Raw genomic sequence first — 20,320 nt, 5'->3', positions numbered from 1 at the left:
GACAGGAACAAACTCAGCAGAGAGTCGTCATTTCAGATATTGTCAAGCAATGGTTTTAAACTTCTCTTCCCTCCTTTCCTCTTTTCCAGCAGGTTTTTTTTTTTTTTTTTTTGAGACAGGTTCTTGCTCTGTTGCTCAGAGTTCAGCGGCATGCTTATGTGGCTCATTACAACCTTGAAATCCTGGGCTCAAGACATTGTCCCACCTCAGCCTCCCGAGTAGCTGGGACTGCAGGTGCATGCCACCATGCCTGGCTAATTTTTTGTGCTTTTGTAGAGCCGGGGTTTTGCCATGTTACCCAGGCTGGTCTTGAACTCCTGGGCTGAAGCCATCCGGCTGTCTTGGCCTCCCAAAATTCTGGGATTACAGGCGTGCCAGTAGAATTCTTTACCCAAACAAAATCCTTTGAGGAACTTGGTATGTAAAACATCTGCTCTGGTGGAAACAAGATGTGAGGGTGTTGGGACTCATACCCTTCCACGGGGCACAAGGGCTCCAGGAACTCCAGGTGGAACACTGCTCTGAAATCCATCCCTGGATTAAGTCTGCTCAGTGGACACCTGAGCACTGGAGAGCAGAGCCCAGCCCCAAACAGATCTGCTTTTACTGAACTTTACTGGATTCAGTGGCATGTGATGACATCGATCTGTCTCAAGAGCTGTTCTCAGCCACGGCTCAGCCCACATCACCCCACGAAGGCTGTTCTTAAAGATGCTGCTCTTTACATCACACACCGGCCCCTCTAGGGGGAAAGTCCAGCAAGGTCTGTGTTCTAAGAGCACTTGTGAGCATCCACCCATTGTATCTCATGGACACTGTGAACTGTGACCAAGTTGGTTTCCCATTTCTCGTTGGCTGCCAGGAAGGTCGGAGTTGAATAGGGCTCCCCCTCGGCGGGGGTAGAAGGCAGTTTCATCCTCATTCCTGGCTCCATTTTGTAACCACTCCCACCTTCTTTCACCCCCCTCATTTCATTCTTAGGACAGGGGTTCTTGGGGCTCCTCACTCCTCCCTTCTTTCTTCTCTTAGGACCTTGTCTCCAAGTCCCCAAGTCACTTAGTGGCCTAGGATGGCTGCTCCATGAGCTAAAGCTGTGCTGGAATATCCCCTCTGCTTTCTCACCTTAACGGACTGGGCTGGACGCTTGCTTGTCTCTTAGGTCATCCGTTCAAACTGCAGGCAGGTGGGGTAGGGGCTGGGGATGGGAGGGAGGGAGGGAGGTGGGGCAGGGGGTGGGGCAGGGGCTGGGGAGGGAAGGGAGGGAGGGAGGTGGGGCAGCGCGTGGAGGCATTTGCACGCCACGAGCTCTTACCCCCAGTTGAGACTATCTCTACTGTGTGTCTGCAACATCAGAACACCTCCCATACCTGCCTGTCTTTCTCTTTGAAGGCACAGTTGCAAGGTGTCGATTCTTTTGCGTTTCTCGGTTCGTGCTCCTCTACACTTTCCTGAGTGAAAAGTATCGGGTTAGCAAGAGAGTGCTAACCTTAGTGTGTCCTTACCTGTTCCAATCTGTGACAGGCCTCTGAGGTTTCTAGGAGACGCTGGGACTCACTGAGATAGGTGGGCAGAAGACAGGGGATCACTGCGGGGGAGTCTCTTTCTTTTTTATTTGAGACGGGGTCTCACTCTGTCACACAGGCTGGAGTGCAGTGGCACGACCATGGCTCACTGTAACCTCAACCTCCTAGGCTCAAGCAATCCTCCCACCTCAGTCTCCCAAGTAGCTGGGACTACGGGCATGCACCACCACACCCAGCTAATTTTTTTTTAATTTTTAGTAGAGATGGGGTTTTGCCATATTGCCCAGGATGGTCACCAACTCATGGGCTCAAGCCATCCTCCATCAGCCTCCCAAAGTGCTGGGATTACAGGTGTGAGTCACCATGCCCAGCTAATTTTTTATTTTTTGTAGAGATGGGGGTCATGCTATGTTGCCCAGGCTGGTCTCAAACTCCTGGCCTCAAGTCATCCTTCTGCCTCGGCCTCCCAAAGTGTTTGGATTACAGGCATGAGCCACCGCACCCAGCCTGGTGTCTTTTTCTTGAGCCATCTTCTATCCACACACTGCACCACTCTAGCCACATTTTACTCTTCCATCCTGGTGAGGGTGCGAGGTTACCACCCCCAAGCCCCATCCCATTCTCATCCCACACATCTACCAATTTCTACTTTTTGGTCAAAAACACATAGTGGCGCTGAGGAAACCAGGATCTTGAGAATTCCTGGGCCCAAGAAGATCTTGGGAAATAGTGAGTTAAATAAAATACTACTGATATGATGATGTATAAAACAGTACTGATATGATGGCCGAGTGTGGTGGCTCACGCCTATAATCCCAGCACTTTGGGAGGCCAATGTGGGCAGATCACTTGCGCCCCGGAGCTCCAGATCAGCCTGGGCAACATGGCAAAACTCTCTACTAAAAAAATACAAAAATAAGCCGGGTGTGGTGGCGGGTGCCTTGTAATCCCAGCTACTTGGGCGGCTGAGGTGGGAGGATCATTTGAGCCTGGGAGGCAGAGGTTGCAGTGAGCCGAGATTGTGCTACTGCACTCCAGCCTGGGCAACAGAGCGAGACTCTGTCTCAAACAAACAAACAAACAAAAAAACAAAACAAAAAAGAAAAAGAAAAAGAGAAAAGAGCATGATTGAGAGGTCGTGTTTGCTAAGGGTTTTATATGCGTGCCTTCACGGGATTGACTCCTGTGAGTTAGGCACATTTTTATTTTCATCTTAAAGATGAGGGACTTGAGCTCATAATGCAGAGGGAAGGTTAGGGGCTCCAACCCAGCTGAGACCACTCGGCAAAGCTGTGGCCAAGCCCCTTGGGGAGGATTGGCTGGAGCCCGGAACAGGAGCTGGGCTGCTCCCCAGCCAGAAGCAGCTAGTGCATTTCAGTGGTTCTCACACTCAAGTCCTAATAAAGGCCAAAGAACGGGCTTGCATCCTTCTCCAAGGGCAACTTCTGTGCATTTAAAATGTTCCTATTGAAAATTCCAGTCTTAACCCATTCATGAAAAGTATCGGCTGTTTCTTGGCTGTAGCCCTAGTTGTATTCACTAAATAGAAAAGACAGCTTTACAAAGGCGCTGCCGGCTCTAGGAGGACCCAGGAAAAAGTCTCGGGGTCTGCAGGACTCGCCAGCGGGCAGGAAGCTCATTGAAAGCGATGCAGGCACTGCCCCCACCCCCGAGTGGCCTTTTCTCTTCCCCACAGTAACCGAGTAACCGAGCCGGCATCACACCATTTAACCACCCCATGAAGCAGGTCTTGTTGTTACCGTTATTGTTGCTGTTGTTGAGAAACCTGTGACAGAGGTAAAGTCACCTACTGAGGGTCACTCAGGGACAGAGGTGGGCTTGAACCCTAAGCCCTATCTGTTGGACTCCAAAGTCTGCCTCTTATCTCGGAGAAACTCTGCCACCTTGTTTAGTGATGTGGGAAGTGGACTAGATTGGGCACAGCCTGGGCCAGTGTCACTGTCACACTGTCACTGCAGGGAGCTGTGGACCCAGGGCATCCCAGAGTCAGGAGGCTGATGACCATGAGGTTCTCTGTGAATGACCAGCACTGAGGTTTTCCCCAGCATTTTATGTCAGGTCTGATTTGCACAGCCAGAGGTATTAGTATAGAACTATGCCTTTTTTCTGTTTTAAAAGAGACAAGGTCTTGCTGTGTCGTCCAGGCTGGAGGGCAGTGGCGCGATCATAGCTTACTGCAGCCCCAAACTACTAGGCTCAATTGATCCTCCTGTCTTAGCCTCCCAAGTAGCTGAGATTACAGGTGTGTGGTGCCATACCTGGCTAATTTGTTTATTTTTATTTTCAGAGGTGGTGTCTTGCTATGTTGCCCAGGCTGGTCTCAAGTGATCCTCCTGCCTCAGCCTCCCAAAGTTCTCATATTACAGACATGAGCTACCCTGCTCAGCTGGAAGTATGACTTTTGACTCGGGAAAGTTCTGCTCAGTGAAGAGATGTTCAAGTGTTAAAACTACAGTGGTTGTCTGTGTGTTGGGGGCGGGTAGTTCTGAAACTCAAGGTGAGTAATTTCGTTTCCCAGAGCCTCAACTGTTCCATCTTTATGAAGGGGTGCTGAGATTTTATACAGGAGACTTGGAAAAAAATCGACTCCTTGTGAAAATGTTAGGTGTGAAACTTAAAGGAATTCTACGTTCCTTTAACCTTCATTTAATGAAGATATACTCCTAGGAAGCAGCTGCTGCCCAAACAGATGTGTACAGGTTCCCTTTTGAATCTTGCAACACTGAAAAAAAACTGTTTTCTCTGATGTTGTCAAACTCTTGAACAGCAAGAAAAAAAAAAGATTTTCCCCCTTTTTTCTCCCTTGACAAACAGGAGTTTCTGATGACATGTTAGTCACAAACCTTAAATGCAAACTGAGCCTGTGGATGAACCCCGAGAGAAATGGTGATGGAGTAGGCGGGGTGCACCCTGGAAAGGAATGGGGTAGATGAGTGGATGGGCTGGGAGGGCCAGGATCGGAGGTCGCTGAGGTCCCGTTTCTGTAGCTGAGTAGCCAGGTGACACTGCCCTCCGACCTCCTCAGTTTCCCCTCTCAGTGGGCAGACGCCCGGCAGCCCTCCCTGCAGGCTGACGTGAGGTGAGGGCGGGCCGAGCCCCGTGGGGTGCGCCTGACAGCAAGTGCTCCGTAAATAATACCATCAGCCTTGCTGTGATTGTGGCTCTACTTCCTATCAAATCTTTCCCTATATTGTGAATTCCATGAATTTGAAAATTCCCAGCTCCAGCTGGGGACCCTGACACAGGTTTGGCTTGGCCACTTCGGACCTTCCTCCACCTGCTCTGTGGAAGGCTGGCCAGCCCGCATTGTGTGTGCGTAGGGAGGCCATGAATAATGCATGTGGACTGATTATGTAAATCTGCAGGTTTTCTTTCATTTTCAGCCAGTGCATGACAATGGGCTTTTTAGGGCCCTCTGCTGTCCCATTCTGTGGTTTGGTGTCTCTGCTGTGGGCCTGGCCTGCCAAGCCCTGGGGGACGCTGCCTCGGGAAGGAGCGAACTCTCCTGTGGGCACATCAAAGGACATCTCAGGATTCTGTTGCTGCCCAGATCTCCCTGGCATGGCACAACGTGAAAGGAGACCGTCCTCTGCCCGAGGCAGCCCCACAACATGTGCAGACGGGGTCCTGTGATGTTTAATTCAGAGTGGTGAGTGCTGGAAAGGCCACGTCCAGAGCAGGGCGCTGCCTTCATTTTTGGGGGCTGCAAGCCAGGGAGCCTGTGGTCTGCAAGGTTTGTGGGATGAAGGCCAGGCCTCTGCAAGGAGCTCACCTGGTTGGTGGGGGGGGCACCCTTCTCTGGGGGTTTGGCTCTCTCTGAGCTCAGCCAGGCAACACACACAAACACACACACATAGCGTCACACACAGGCAAACCCTCATGCACATGGTACACATGTGCACACACACGCACACAAGAATGCACACACACATAAAAGCTGACAGTTACAAGGAGGGGACTCAGGGCCAACCCTGCAGAGAGCAGGAGAACCAGGGTCAGAGGGATCTGGGGTCAGGTCCCAGCCCTCCTTACCAGCCACTATGTGCACCTGGGCGTCTCTTAACTCTCTGAGGCGCAGTTTCCTCATCTGTAAAATAGGGATCATCGTACCAGGCAGCGCTATTAGAGGCATTAATAAGCCCTATCACGGCTGCAAAGCTCAGATGAGCCCAGTCCCTGGCCTGGAGACGGTCATGAAGAGATGGTGGCTGTGGTTCTTTCCCTGACTTGCCTAACCCCAGCCTTGGGATCTGCTCCACCTTAGGCAAGAGTGAAGGAAACGGAGAGTCTGGCTCTATTTAGAAGTCACTGTTCCAGTGCCTTGTGGACTGCAGGAGTGGATGATGAATATGTCAACTGCAAAGCAGACAGGAAAGCCCCTCTGCCAGCTTTCAGGGAGCTTTGGAAGTCACCCGGGTGCTGCTCATGTGTGACTTGCTTTGGGGAAACTTTCCATTGTGTAGACCCTACCGGGTCTGAGGCAGGACTCACCTAGGAGACCACGTGCATGCGTCACGGGCAGCATGGGTCATGGGCAGCATGGGGAAGGCAGTGTCCACCGGCTGGTGCCAGGCCCTGGGCAGGTGCTTCAGAGATGGGACAAGCACCCTCACCATCTGAAAGCACTTGGCTCCCGAAGTCTGACGACAGCGAGAGTGGACAGCAATAGCGAGGGATGCCTGCATTCTTTCATCCTCACCATCTGCCTGCGAGGCAGGGGCTGGAAGCTCCCATTTACTAATGAGGAAAGCAAGGCTCAGAGAGGCGAAGAGACCTGCACAAGGTTGCACAGTTAATAAGTGCGGGGATTTGAGCCCAGGACTGGCTGACTCCTGTACCATGTTACAGATGAGATACCAGGGTGTGTGTGTGTGTGTGCGTGTGTGCGCGTGCATGTGTGTGTGCGTGCGTGTGTGTGTGTGTGTGTGTGTGGTGGGAGGGGGACCCATTTTCGCTGGGTCACCAGCCTGAGATTGGAATCTCAGTTTCTCAAGCCAGTGCTATTTCCAACTCTGTGCCAGGGAGCAAATCTCATCCTCACAGCTTTCCTCTGCGGCTCCTTCAGCCGGGAATGTCCACCCTCTCATCCCTTTGGTGCGCAAGCTCCAGCTCTCCTTTGTGGTCACTGGCGGTATTGTGGCTTTGGCAGGCCCTCCCTGCATGTTCTAACCAGGCTGAGTGCCCTTCCTGGACTGCACAGCCTCGACACCCTTCAGCTATGAAATCCACCTGAAGTCAGCTCTCTGTTCCACACTAAGGGATACGTTCTTCGAGGACATCCATCTGCCCATCCACCTGTATACTCCTCAGGCCATCTATTCTTCCACCTGTCCATCAATCAACCTGTCTGTCCTTCCATCCATCCATTCATCAAATATTTACTGGGTGTCTACTGCGTGCCAGGCACTCAGAATAGTGACTCCAAATCTCCACTCTCTGAGAGCTTATGTATCCCTAGCACCTGGCAGATTGACATAAATATGAATAACAACCACCATTAAAAAAAATACAGATGAGCACCATGAGTCTCAGAGAGGTTAAGAAACCTATCTAAGGTCACATAGTAAGCGGTAGAGCCCTGGTCTAAATCTAGGTCTGTCTGATGCAAAAGCTATCCAGTCGCCTCCCTTTGCATCCGTCCATGCGTTCTGTGCTACCTGGATCCTCCAGGGACCTCCCTTGGCCGTTGTTAACGGGAGCTGCAGGGCAGCCTGGGAGGTTCTGCCCTGGGCAGCAGCGCCTTACCTTCTGCTGCCGGATGGCCCTGTTGATCCTCTTCTCCTGGCACAGCTGGTGCTCCATGCGCTCCAGGGCCTCCTTCAGCAGGGCCTTCTCTTCGGCCTCTTTGTAGACATCATCCTCCAGCTTTGCCACCTGCGACTGGTACATCTCAACGGACACTTTGCTCCGCCTGGGTGCACGGGAGAGATGGCGTCTCTTTCTCCCTTATCTTTCCCAATCATCATCAATGTGCCAGACCCGGAAGTCTCTCAAAATACATCCACAGTGGGGGCTCACTCAGGAATGTCATCGCAAGCAGGAGAGCATGACGAAGATTTGGGGTACAGAGAGCAGAATGAGCCATTCATTGAGCTGAATGTGTGCAGCGGGAGGGGATAAAGGACGTGCTACCAGCCCCTCCCGAGTTCCTGGGGAGCGGGGAACCGTGACTTTTGAAAATGTGACGGAGCTGTCAATGCTACACAAGTGGGAAACCGTAAGTCAAGGGTCGCAAGAGGTGCAGCTTGCACAGAAAATAGTTCACAGAATGGGGAAACTGTGCACTTCTGCAGCTGTGATCTCAGGGACAGAATTCCCTCTACCAGGCCTAGTCAGTGCCCTCCCTGTTCCCCTTCTGACATTGTAGGTATTCCACACTCGGGTCTCTGTCCTCCTGTCCCAGGCCTAGGGGTCTGCTGCTAGCCTGAGTTTAGCCAGGAGAAGGGAGGCCCGGGCATTTCCATGGGGACGTGGGGGTGCCGAGGTACCTGAGCTGTTCAACGTCCTTTTCATATCCTCTCAACAGCTCCTCTTTCCTCTCCAGCTGGTTCTTGAGTTGGGTGATCTTATCAAACACCAGGTCGAGGTCCCTTTGTCGAAGCTGGTTGACCTTCTCCCTCTCCTGGCGGGAGAGGTATTTCATGGACACGTGGCCTGACATATTCTTGATGTTCATCAGACTTCCGAGGGTTTGGCTCATATCCAGGTACTACAAGGAAAACGTTGGTGCATAAGAGGCATTACCCGAGGCCGCTGGTGGCCGCTTTAAGGAGGCCGATGTCTAATTCTGTTTCATTCACTTTCTGCAATTGCAGAGAACACACACATGCTTTGAAAGGAGTGCAACTGGGGCTTTCAGCATGACTTTCATTTCTCCCACATCCATTTACGCTATGCCTTTTTTGAGAACCGGGGGTGAAAAATGACAACAGATACAAACACTTCACTCTAACCACCCAGTTTTTCAAGGAACTTGGCTATGCGATTCCTGACCCATGCTGGGATAGCAGGTAGGTCTTGCAGAGTTATTAGAGCAACTAAATGGGCATGTGAGGTTGACATTTAAACTATCCTGTGTTTAACACTAACTGCAGGGGACCCAGGCTTTGGATAGGAGCAGGTTGGATGCTGGATGTACGTACCAGCTTTTCACTGAGCTCTAAAGCCTCAGCCACATCCATCTTCCCTGACTTCTCCATGGCTGAGCTGAACCTTGCGTTGCAAAGGCCATTCTGAGGCTGAAATCAGAAAGAAATGAAAGGCCTCTCTTGACATTCCATTATTACTTTCTAGGACTGGAAGCTAATGCACTGTGTGATTACCGAAGATTAACTCAAGAGAGTTGATTTTCAGTCCACGTCCTGATCATTCCGTCTGATTCTTTTGTCAACTGCTTTCTTATAATCGTATTCCTACCCTTCAGAGAATTATTCTGTCTTTGAAGCCTCTGTAATTATACATCACTTGTCTTGTTCTTTGATCACCGCCTGTCTTCCCTCTAGAACAGTGGTTCTCAACTGGGGTGGTTTTGTCCCCTCCCCTGGGCCATTTGGCAGTGTTTGGACACATTTTTGATTGTCACAACTGTAGGCGGGGAGTGCTACCAGCATCTAGGGGGCAGAGAGCAAAGACACTACTAAACATCCACACATCCCCCCACAAACCGCGCCAGATTGTGGGGCCCTAAAATATAAACAGTGCTAAGGCCTGGAAACCCTGGTCCAGACGAGAGTGCCATAGAAGCAGGGACGGTGTTGCTGGTTGCTCACTCTCCCCCTCCTTGTGCCCAGCATGGCACCTGGCACAGAGTGGGCATGTTTGTCACATGAATGAATGCAGGTTAAATAGAAAATATCCCCCCTCCTTTTATTAAAGGAATGCCATTTTCATGCAGCGGAAACTGGACGCTCATTTCCGACCCTTTCCAGAGATGATGTAGATGGTGGGTGAGCATCACTTCAGACCCTTTCCAGAGAGGAGGCAGCTGTGCACCTGCTAAGACCCTGCTCAGCCAGCTGCTTGCTGAAAGCCCCAGCCAAAGGCATAGAAAAGCCACCAGGCCAAGAGGGGAGTCTGGAGGCCACGGACAACCCCCATACATCCCCTCACAACTAAATTGGGTTTTAAGTGCTCGCCACGAACACCAAGAGCATGTCAGCTTGCAGCATTTACTGGCTCCACACTAAACCTGGGAGATTAAAAAAAAACAAAAACAAAAACAAAAAACCCATTCACAAAAATCTAAAAGCCTAAAGATGACTGTGATAGGTAAGTGTGACATGTTTGTCTATATTAAGAGTGGACACATTTATCTATCTATGAGATGAGAATAAAGCAGGTATTTAAAGATGACAATAAATTGGGCAGTTTTGCTACAAAAAGAACCTAAAACGCAGCTTGGTGTCTCTAGCTCCCTGAGCCACATCCTCTGCACTCCCCTTCAGAATCCCCTCTCTTTTCCTGCAGCTTGCAGGAGTCCAGAGGGAGGGTGACCTAAGGAAGAGTCTGGGCTGTAGGTTCGATCACACCATCCCCACCTCCTTCTCTGCAGACCAGCAGGCTGCAAGAGGCGGACCTCCAAGGACACAGTCCTGGCTCTGTCATTCATTATCTTTGTGACCTTGGGTGAGGTGCTTGACCTTCTGAAGCCTTAATTTTTCTTTTTCTTTCTTTTCTTTTCTTTCTTTCGTTTTTTTTTTTTTGACAGTTTCACTCTGTCGCCCAGGCTGGAGTGCAGTGGTGTGATGTTAGTTCACTGCAACCTCCACCTCCTGGGTTCAAGTGATTCTCGTGCCTGAGCACGGATGTGCACCACCATGCCTGGCTAAGTTTTGTATTTTTAGCAGAGACGGGGTATTGCCATGTTGGCCAGGCTGGTCTCGAACTTCTCGCCTCAAGTGATGTGCCTGCCTGGGCCTCCCAAAGTGTTGGGATTATAGGCGCGAGCCACTGTGCCTGGCCTGAAGTCTTAATTTTTCTTATCTGTAAAATGGGGATAACAATGGTTAACTGATCTAGGCTGCTGTGTGGATTAAATGAAATAACACATGTGAAGGGCTTTGCTCAATGCCGGTACACAGTAAGCACTCAGTAAATGCCAGCTGTTCTTCCTCCTGCTCCTTCTCTTGTTTCTTCTTTTTTTTTTTTTTTTTGAGACAGAGTCTCATTCTGTCACCCAGGCCAGAGTGCAGTCAGGTGATCTTGGCTCACTGCAGCCTCCACTTCCTGGGCTCAAGTGATTCTCTAGCCTCAGCCTCCTGAGTAGCTGGGACTACAGGCATGAGCCACCAATGCCTGGCTAATTTTTTGTAGAGACAGGGTCTCGCCATGTTGCCCAGGCTGGTCTTGAACTCCTGAGCTCAAAGTGATCTGCCTGCCTCGGCCTCCCAAAGTGCTGGGATTACAGGCATGAGCCACTGCACTTGGCCCCCTTCTCTTAATGTGAATTGCTGCCAGTGTTGTGTCGGAAGATTGAGGACTTTTGAGAGAGTGGAGAGGTTTCCTGCTGTGTGGTGTCCGTGGTAGGACTGAGGCCCTGCGGAGGGGAAGGCCTGTCTTGGGAGCGGGTCAGTCTGTGGTGGGACTGGAGCACTGCCGAGGGGAAAGTCCTGTCTTGGGAGCGGGTCAGGCTGGGAATCAAACTGATCCCAACCTGGAGGCTGTCCCTCCACTCCCACCCTCAGGGAAGTAGGGTTTGATTTTCTCTAGAAAACCAGCTCATTTCCAAAGACCCTCTTCCTGGACTCTCGCGAATGCCCAGAAAAACTGCTGAGAGAATGTAGGATAGCCTCATTATTTCTTCTAGAAGCCTGTGTGGTGTGGATCCAGCTGCAGCAGCACACATGCCCTCGGCAGGTCCTGTGACAGATGCTGACCTGTCATGTGTCCATCAAATGCCCAAACATCCATTTAGGGTAAAAAGGCACCTGCAACTGCACAATCAAATCACTTCTGGAAATCCTATCGTCCCCACTGGAGAGCAGTGGCACGATCACAGCTCACTGTAGCCTCAAACTCCTGAGCTCAAGCGATCTTCCCATGTCAGCCTCCTGAGTAGCCAGGACTGCAGGTGCCTGGCACCATGCCTGACTAATGTATTTTTTATTTTTTTATAGAGATGGGGTCTCGCTATGTTTCCCAGGCTGGTCTCAAGCTCCTGACCTCAAGCGATCCTTTTCTCTTGGCCTCACGAAGTGGTGGGATGATGGGTGTGAGCCACCACACCTGGCCTATTTAAATAATATTTAATAATAACATCTGTCATTTATTTTTTCCTCTGAGCCAGCCACTAGGCTAAGCACTTTCCAGAATTATCTCCTTCAGTATTTTCATCATCATTTTACAGCTGGGAAATGGAGTCCCAGAAAGGTCAAGAGCCTTGCCCAAGGTCGCACAGCTTGCAGAGCTCGGATCTGGACACAGGACCCTCTGACTCTAGGAACTTGTGTGCTCTGAATCACGGCTCCCTTCTCCTGCCTTTTATATGTTTGTGTTTTTCAGGTGACAGGAAAAGCAAACTTTGGGCAAACTCATGGCATAACATGATCTATTAGTCTGCTGAACATGTTCTACCGAATATCACATGTGATCAGCTGGGTGCGGTGGCTCACCCCTGTCATCCCAGCATTTTGGGAGGCTGAGGCGGGTGGATCATGAGGTCAGGAGATTGAGACCATCCTGGCTAACACGGTGAAACCCTGTCTCTACTAAAAATACAAAAAATTAGCCGGGTGTGGTGGCGGGTGCCTGCAGTCCCAGCTACTCAGGACACTGAGGCAGGAGAATGGTGTGAACCTGGGAGGCGGAGCTTGCAGTGAGCCAAGATAATGCCACTGCACTCCAGCCTGGGTGACAGAGCGAGACTCTGTCTCAAAAAAATAAAAATAAAAATAAATAAATAAATATATAAAAAAAAGAATATCATACATAATCTGGAAAGGGGGCCCGCCATGCTTCAGCGATTAATGTGGCCCAATGTCGATGCCACGCCGAACCATACTGTGCACAAGTGGAAGGCTACCTTTCTGTGCAAACCCTGAACAACAGGTATGGTCGGGGCACCAGCTAGTGAGTATAGACAGCAGCCAGCCCCAAACCACTGACATGTATGGCTGTGCCAGGGAATGCAGCTAGTGTCTGCCCTCAGGCCCCTCCTCTCCACATGCCAGTCACAGCAGAGATAATTTTCTTTGGTTACCGCTAGGATCTCTATTCTTGAGAGAGTTGGCAAATCCGGTTTTGCATCCAGTAGTATTTTCTGGACATTGTTTTCCATTCTGAGGTTCTTTAAATCTAGAAATGATTCATTCTGGTGGTCTTTATGATCTACAAAAGAAATAAAGTAGACTCAAAAGAAAGGCTCAGGAAGAAGTTATTTCATGTAATAACCATAGCAACTATTTACAGGACACTTACACAGGCCTGCTTGAATCCTTACAACCTCCCGTGGCAGATGAGGACACAGACCTAGAGAGATTAAATGACCTGGCCAAGGTCACCCGGCTCATCAGCGCTGAGGCCACTGAGGGTGGACTTTGCTAAGGTCCTTCAGCCATGGAACCAAGATGGAACTTGAACCCAGGCTTCCAGGTCCTAGACCAGTGCCCCAGCCTGCAGTGGGCCCCAAGTCTTAGGATAGTCCTATCCCCTCTAAAGGGGGTACTCTAAGTGGTTCTCCAACATTGATCCTTAGACAGTATTCATCCATGACAAAGTTCTCACCCAGCCACCATGAATTAAGAAAAAGTAGGCTGGGTGTGGTGGCTCTCGCCTATAATCTCAGCACTTTGGGAGGCTGAGGGGGGGTGGATCACAAGGTCAGGAGTTCAAGACCAGCCTGGCCAATATGGTGAAATCCTGTCTCTACTAAAATATAAAAATTGGCCCAGTGTGGTGGCTAGTTCCTGTAGTCCTAGATACTAGGGAGGCTGAAGCAGGAGAATCACTAGAACCTGGGAGGCGGAGGTTGCAGTGAGGCAAGAATGTGCCACTGCACTCCAGGCTGGGTGACAGAGTGAGACTCTGTCTCAAAAAAAAAAAAAAAAAAGTACAATAGTGAGTTATGCATGAAATTCTATTTATTTAATATCAAGGCCTGCACTTGACTCTGAGATCATGGTCTGCCCATCTTTTTGTGTATTACAACATCCTCTGAGTTCTGGGATGATGCAGATAAAACACGGTAGTCCTGGCAAACTGGTCACTCCCCAAAGTGAGCCCGAGTCTGGGGTCCACTGCTCTGACTAGGAAGAAGGAGACTTACCTGGTGAGAGCGCCTTCTCGAGTTCTTTAACTCGTGCTCGAAGTTCAGATAAGGCCTTTTTCTGATGCTGAATGACCTCCTCGTGCCGGGACCCTTTGCACTTGACCCCTAGATCGCTGAAGGATTGCTGCTGTGGAAAGAATGAGGCGGGCAGCAGTTGATCAGGGATTAGAAGATTTCTCTTACATTCACAGAAACATGAACAATTCATGTATAGAGGAACCCAGTCACTTAGCACCTTTGGAAAAATGGCATTAGGGCTTCAGCAGAGATAGAATTTACATTTTTCATCTCAAATATTGGGTCACATGTAGGAAGACTTCCAACTTTCTTATTTAGCATTACTATAAATAAAAGACCCCCTCCACGCTCCCGCTCCACGTTTTATATTTTCTTCTAATACTGTTCTATGCCTGGGTTTCCATTTGCTGTCATGCGGGTCTTGTTTCTGAACGATCACAGCCAATTCTACTCCTGGAGGGGCATTTTCAGATAAGAACCCATGATGCTTTCTTTTAACTGGTGATAAGGATGATTATTTAATATTTGCTAGGGGGATTTGATAGACTGGCTCTTGGTTGGGCTGGAGAAATGAAAATCTTCCTCTGAGGCTTCGGAGCTTCTGGAACCCCATGGAACTTTCTGTGGTGAAGGGAATGTTTTATACCTGCACTGTCCAATATGGTAGCCACTAGACCCAGATGGACCATCCTAAACAGCTGAGGTAGAGTTGGGTGTGTGTGTGTGTGTGTGTGTTTGTTGTTTGTTTTGGTTTTTGGATCTTGCTCTGTTGTGTCTTGCTCTGTTGCCCAGGCTGGAATGCAATGGCATGATCACGGCTCACTGTAGCCTCTACCTGTGGGCTCAAGTGATCCTTCCAGCTCTGTAGCTGGAACTACAAGTGTGTGCCACCACGCCCGACTAATTTTTCTCTATTTTTTTGTAGAGACAGGATGTCGCTTTGTTGCCCACGCTGGTCTCAAACTCCTGAGCTCAAGCAATCCTCCTACTTCTGCCTCCCAAGGTGCTGGGATTACAGGCATGAGCTACTGTAACCAGCCTAGAGCTGGGTTTACTAAGAGCACAGACAAAAAAAGGTCTTTTTCACCTTTTTTTTTTTTTTTTTTTTTTTTGACGGAGTCTTGCTCTGTCGCCCAGGCTAGAGTGCAGTGGCGTGATCTCGGCTCACTGCAACCTCCGCCTCCCGGGTTCAAGCGATTCTCCTGCCTCAGCCTCCTGAGTAGCTGGGATTACAGGTGCATGCCACCACGCTCAGCTAATTTTTTGTGTATTGTTAGTAGAGACGGGGTTTCACCATGTTGGCCAGGCTGGTCTCAAACTCCTGACCTCGTGATCCGCCTCCCTCGGCCTCCCAAAGTGCTGGGATTACAGGTGTGAGCCACCGTGCCCAGTCGTCTTTTTCATCTTTTAAGGGTCATGTACCCTTTTAAGATTTGGAAGCATGCAGGGTTTTTTCCTCCAGAAAAATTCGCATCGACACAAATATTTGCATACAACGTCCAGAGGGTCAAGACCTCCTGAAGTCCATTCATAAACTCTGAGCTAAACAATGCTTCTCTAGGGTAAGAAATTCATTCATTCATCTCACATCGATTTATTGAGCACCTCTATGTGCCAAGCCTTATGCTAGGCTCTGGGGATTCAGTAGTTGCTAAACCCAGCAACATCCCTGTTGTCATAGATTTTGCATCCTCATGTGGGCAGACAGACAACAAGGTGAAAATATCAGGTAGAAGTTATAAATGGTAAAGAGAAAATTGAGTGGGGAAACAGGGTGGGATTAAGTTGGGAACAGTTTTCAGTTGTAGATAGAGTTGCCAGGGAAGGCTTCAGTCAAACTGGCAAGAGAGAGAAGAAATTGACAATCTGGCTCTTTTATAATACTTTTTAAAATAACAGTTTTGGTTCACTTCGTGCATATACATATGCATATATAGAGAGCTATAGATACAGAAGATAATATATATGTAGTACGAAGTGAACCAAAATTATTTTAAAAGTTGCCTACCCATCTATCTATTGAGTGGCAGCAGTGGCTGCATGCCGGACACTGTTCTAGGCACTAGGGCTAGATCAGGGAGCAGGCAGACCAGCCCTTGCTGCTGTGGGTGCATTTTCTATGGGGCAGACAGATAACAGACAGACAGGCGCACAAATACTCTGATTCTGGAGAATGATAAGTGCTCCAGGAAAAGAACGCAGAGGAGAGCAAAGGAGACATCTGTTTGTTCTTCCTCCTTTGATGGTTCAAATGCTTATCAGAGGCCCATATGACACATCCCTGGACCTGCACTAGCCACACTGCCACCAGGGGAACAGGGCCCGTGGCCTCCTACAAGGGGCTCAACAGTGCCCTCTGAGGCCCTCCTGGGACAGTCCCCTACCCCCACCCCCATGTCCCCACCACTCGTTCCCTCCCTTCCTTCCAGCTCTGCTCCAGGTCTCCTCCAGCACAGGCCTCCCTGACCACCTGATCACTTGACCACCCCCTCCCCCCACGTCACTCTGTTCTGAATCCTGCTGTGCAGTTCCGCAGAGCCCTTATTCCCACTGGACATTTTACTTGTTCTTGGCTTGTTTATTTCTGTGTCTCTCCTCCCAGACAACAGGCTCTGTGAGAGCAGTCTTTATCTCCTTTGAGGACTGTGCTATTCCCAGGGCCCAGCACTGTGTCTGAGCACAGTAGGTACTCAATAAATATGGAGCCTGTCAGAAACAGGAGCAGTAAGGAGCTTGCCCTGGCTTTGCAAGCTGGGGCCAGGGCTCAGCAGCTGTGGGAGAGAGGCAGCCCATCCTGGTTGTGCTTAGTAGGGCCTCGCTTGTCCTCGGACCCTGGTTCCAGCCTGCTCACAGGATGCGTGGCTGGTTCCCTTCTGGGGTTGGCTCTACACTGGCCTCGGTCACCTCTTGAGGATGCGTGTTTGCCCTGGGAGTAAACAACCTGGAATGTTCTCCCTCTCTCTCTGTCTCTCTGTGTATAGCAGGGGGCAGGAGATACTGAGTTTTGGGGGCGTAGGGGTAGCCACGCATTGAGGCTGCATTACAGCCTGTGCTTGGCCTGAGGGGTACCAGGAGCTCCACGTAACCCCTCCTTGCTGCTCTGCTGGGAATTTATTTATTTGGAGAGGATGGAGATTCTTTCTCATACAACTCTTAAGCCCTCTGACCCACTCTGGCTTAGAAAGCAGGAAGGAGCCCGAGGGAGGAAAACCATTCCAAGAAGGAACAAATATATTTTCCCTTTTATCTTGCAGTCTCCCTCCCCCATCCTCCTCCACTAATCCTTCCACATAATATAAACTAAAAATCAAGGGCATCCCAGTTCAACAATCCAGTCCAACAGACGTGCACAGAGTCCAAGGGCGTTTGGTGTGGGCAGGACCCTGTGCGTCTTCTCCTATCCCTGGCATAGGGCCTGACACACAGCAGGTGCTCAATAGTTGTTGAACGAGTGAATGAATATGGGTCAGGTTCTGCTCTAAGAGCCTGGGATTCCAATAGGAGTGCCACACACCCCTTGCCCCACGGAGCTTACGGCCACGTGGACCTGCTGCAGCCCCTGCCTTCCTGGTTGCCCTGAGCAACCAGGAGACACTTCTGTTAAAGTGCTCTGGACAGCAATCGATGCCAAGGACAGCTGGCTGGACCTCGAGCCCTTTCGTTCAAGCTGTTTGCGGCCCTGGCTCAATGCTGTCTGGCAGGGGAAAGGCATCTCTGAGAGAGCCAGAAGCAAGATGACACATTTGGCCTGGCTTCCCAGTGAAAATCCAAAGCCCGTTACTGGAACGCCATGCTCTCTAGGCTCAAAAAGCCCTGGGGAAAGAATAGCCCCAGGCTCCAGGAAACCAGGGCCCTGAGGAACCACTGAGTCTCACAACTGCATGCTGCGGGTCATGGGGAGTATCACAGCCCCAGCCACAGGGACAGAGCATGAGCGCCCACTTCCAGGACAGCCCAATGAAGGCTGTTCTCATTCAAAGACACACTCCCATCAGATGCTTCTGGGCAGGTGCATAAAACAGCTACCAAGACACAGCCATGGAACACTCACTACGTGGCTCTTTGGGAAGGCAGTTTGGCCCCATCAAGCACAATTCAGGAAGAACAAGTACATCAACTACAGCATTGCACAAGAGGAGAAATAACCTAAGTGTCCATCAAGAGGGGACTGGTTGGAAAAAAGAAACACAGTGGAATTCTACACAACCATTTAAAAGGGTGAGGCAGATCTTCATATACTTGCAAAGATGCCCATTAAATAGTGTTATGTGAAAATAAACCCATGTTGCAGAATGTACATGGTTTGATACCATTAGCAAAAAAATTATCTACTAAACAAATATCTATATGGGCCAGGCGTGGTGGCTCACGCTTGTAATCCCAGCACTTTGGGAGGCTGAGGCAGGTGGATCTCTTAAGTCCGAGAATTCAAGACCAGCCTGGGTAACATGGTGAAACCTCATCTGTACTAAAAATACAAAAATTCATCGGGTGTGGTGGCGTGCGTCTGTAGTCCCAGCTACTAGGGAGGCTGAGGCAGGATGATCATTTGAACCTTGGGAAGTTGAGGCTGCAGTGAAGTTGTGATTGCACCACTACATTCCTGCCTGGGTGACAGAGTGAGACCTTGCCTCAAAATAAATGAATGAATGAATAAATAAATATATGTATGGGTTTGTGTGTGTTTGTTCACTGAGACCTTTCCTGAAAATAAATGAATGAATGAATAAATAAATATATGTATGGGTTTGTGTGTGTTTGTTCAGATGTGTATATATATAAAATGTATTTCTCAACCAACCCATAAGGTGGGGGCGGTCATTACTGTCAGAACAGGGAACTGGTGCACAGTGACCTCCCCAAGGTCACAGAGTTTCTAAGTGGAGTTGGGATTCGAACGCAGGTGGAGTGAATCCACGCCTGATCTTCAGCCACTGCACTTTCTTGACCGTGTGAGAACGTGGAGGCCTCTCCGAGGGAAAGATCTCATGGCACGCACATCACACCGTGGACAGCTGTCACCTCTGGTGACTGTGACTGAAGAGGCAGGATTCTGCGATTTACTTTATACATTTCACACAAGCAAACCATACTTTTGGAACTTAGAATGAAAATATCTTCAAAAGGAAAGAAAGCCACCACTGGGCCGTGTCTTAGCACATCCTTCCAGGTGCCCAGGAGTGGGTGGCACTCACCTCTTGGCTGCTGGAGAAGGCCTCATTGTGGACGGGTTCTATCTGCACAGAGGTGTCACATGTCTGGGTCTTCTTCCGGGGCTTCTGTTCCTTCTCTGTGTTCAGCTGGAGTCTGTGTTTCTCTTGGGAAGCCCTAGGGTAGAGAAGAGGAGGATGGCACGAGGTTCTGGAAACCACAGATTACTTTTACACTCATTGGAAGACCATGACATGGAGCTCTATTTTTATAGGAAACAGAATTCTTTTGAGACTTGTTTCCTGTTCCCATATTTCTAGATAATTCAGTTTCAGGGGACTTATGGGAGAGTGGCCAGGGCAGGGAGCACCTGCCCTTGGTTCCTGCACTGGGGCTGAAGACACCTGCTGTGGCTTTACAGGGACATTCACTGCATGTCTGCTGTTTCTAACACTTCATGTGTGGCTAACCCTTCTATCTCTCATAACAATCCCACAAGTTAGGTACTCTGCTTGTCTCATTTTACAGACAAGTAAAGAGACACACAGCAATCTGCCTGCAGTCACCTTGCTTGTAAGTGGATGGTCTGGCTATTTTTTTTTTAGATGGAGTTTTGTTCTTGTTCTTCCACCCAGGCTGGAGTGCAATGGTGTGATCTCAGCTCACTGCAACCTCCGCCTCCCAGGTTCAAGCAATTCTCCTGCCTCAGCCTCCCGAATAGCTGGGACAGGCATGCACCACTACATCCGGCTAATTTTGTATTTTTAGTAGAGACAGGGTTTCACTATATGTTGGCCAGGCTACTCTCAAACTCCTGACCTCAGGTGATTCGCCCACCTTAGCCTCCCAAAGTGCTGGGATTACAGGCATGAGCCACTGGACCTGGTCTAGGGTCTGGCTTTGAAACCAGGCAGCCAGGTCTGGAGTCTGCTCCTTTAGCCACTATGTGAATCTGCTTTGGCCACGAGGCACACAGAGCTACCAGATATCCACAAAACATCAATTTCAGTCAAACTCTTTTTTTTGTGTGAAAACAGGACTCATTCTAAAATATGGATAAGCTGCAGGTAAAAATGCAACTCACGGGTATTTTTAAAGATGAACCCATGGGACAATGACAATATTTTGTATGTATTTTAAGCTGACACCTCCAGTTTATTCATTTGTTAAATAAATATTAAGTTCCCTCATGTGCTGGGCTGGGAAATCAACAGTGGGCAAGGTCTACACAGACCCTGTCCTTGTAGGGAGGGCAGACAATAAACAGGCAATGGGGCTGGGCGCAGTGGCTCATGCCTGTAATCCCAGCACTTTGGGAGACTGAGGTGGGTGGGTCACTTGA

At 49.6% G+C, this 20,320-nt stretch overlaps 1 protein-coding gene across 12 annotated transcripts in view; it reads right to left on the bottom strand.

The window, feature by feature from the left end:
- FHAD1 (forkhead associated phosphopeptide binding domain 1) overlaps positions 1 to 20,320 on the bottom strand; it is a 156,646-nt gene that overhangs the window by 10,436 nt on the left and 125,890 nt on the right. For 7 of the 12 annotated variants that reach the window (XM_058444553.1, XM_058444550.1, XM_058444551.1 and 4 more), the window contains 7 exons: positions 19,023 to 19,155; positions 13,807 to 13,936; positions 12,742 to 12,869; positions 8,687 to 8,782; positions 8,033 to 8,253; positions 7,290 to 7,455; positions 1,368 to 1,448 (listed from right to left, as the gene is read on the bottom strand). In XM_058444553.1, the coding sequence (XP_058300536.1) occupies positions 1,368 to 1,448; positions 7,290 to 7,455; positions 8,033 to 8,253; positions 8,687 to 8,782; positions 12,742 to 12,869; positions 13,807 to 13,936; positions 19,023 to 19,155 (955 nt within the window). The remainder of the gene's footprint in view (positions 1 to 1,367; positions 1,449 to 7,289; positions 7,456 to 8,032; positions 8,254 to 8,686; positions 8,783 to 12,741; positions 12,870 to 13,806; positions 13,937 to 19,022; positions 19,156 to 20,320) is intronic. The other 5 variants (XM_058444556.1, XM_058444558.1, XM_058444559.1 and 2 more) reach the window with 2 other exon arrangements.

The sequence above is a fragment of the Hylobates moloch genome, unplaced genomic scaffold, assembly GCF_009828535.3.
Source record: "Hylobates moloch isolate HMO894 unplaced genomic scaffold, HMol_V3 SCAFFOLD_9, whole genome shotgun sequence".
NCBI lineage: Eukaryota > Metazoa > Chordata > Mammalia > Primates > Hylobatidae > Hylobates > Hylobates moloch.
The sequence above is the reverse complement of the archived record's forward strand: the minus strand, read 5'-3'. Positions and strand labels throughout refer to the sequence as shown.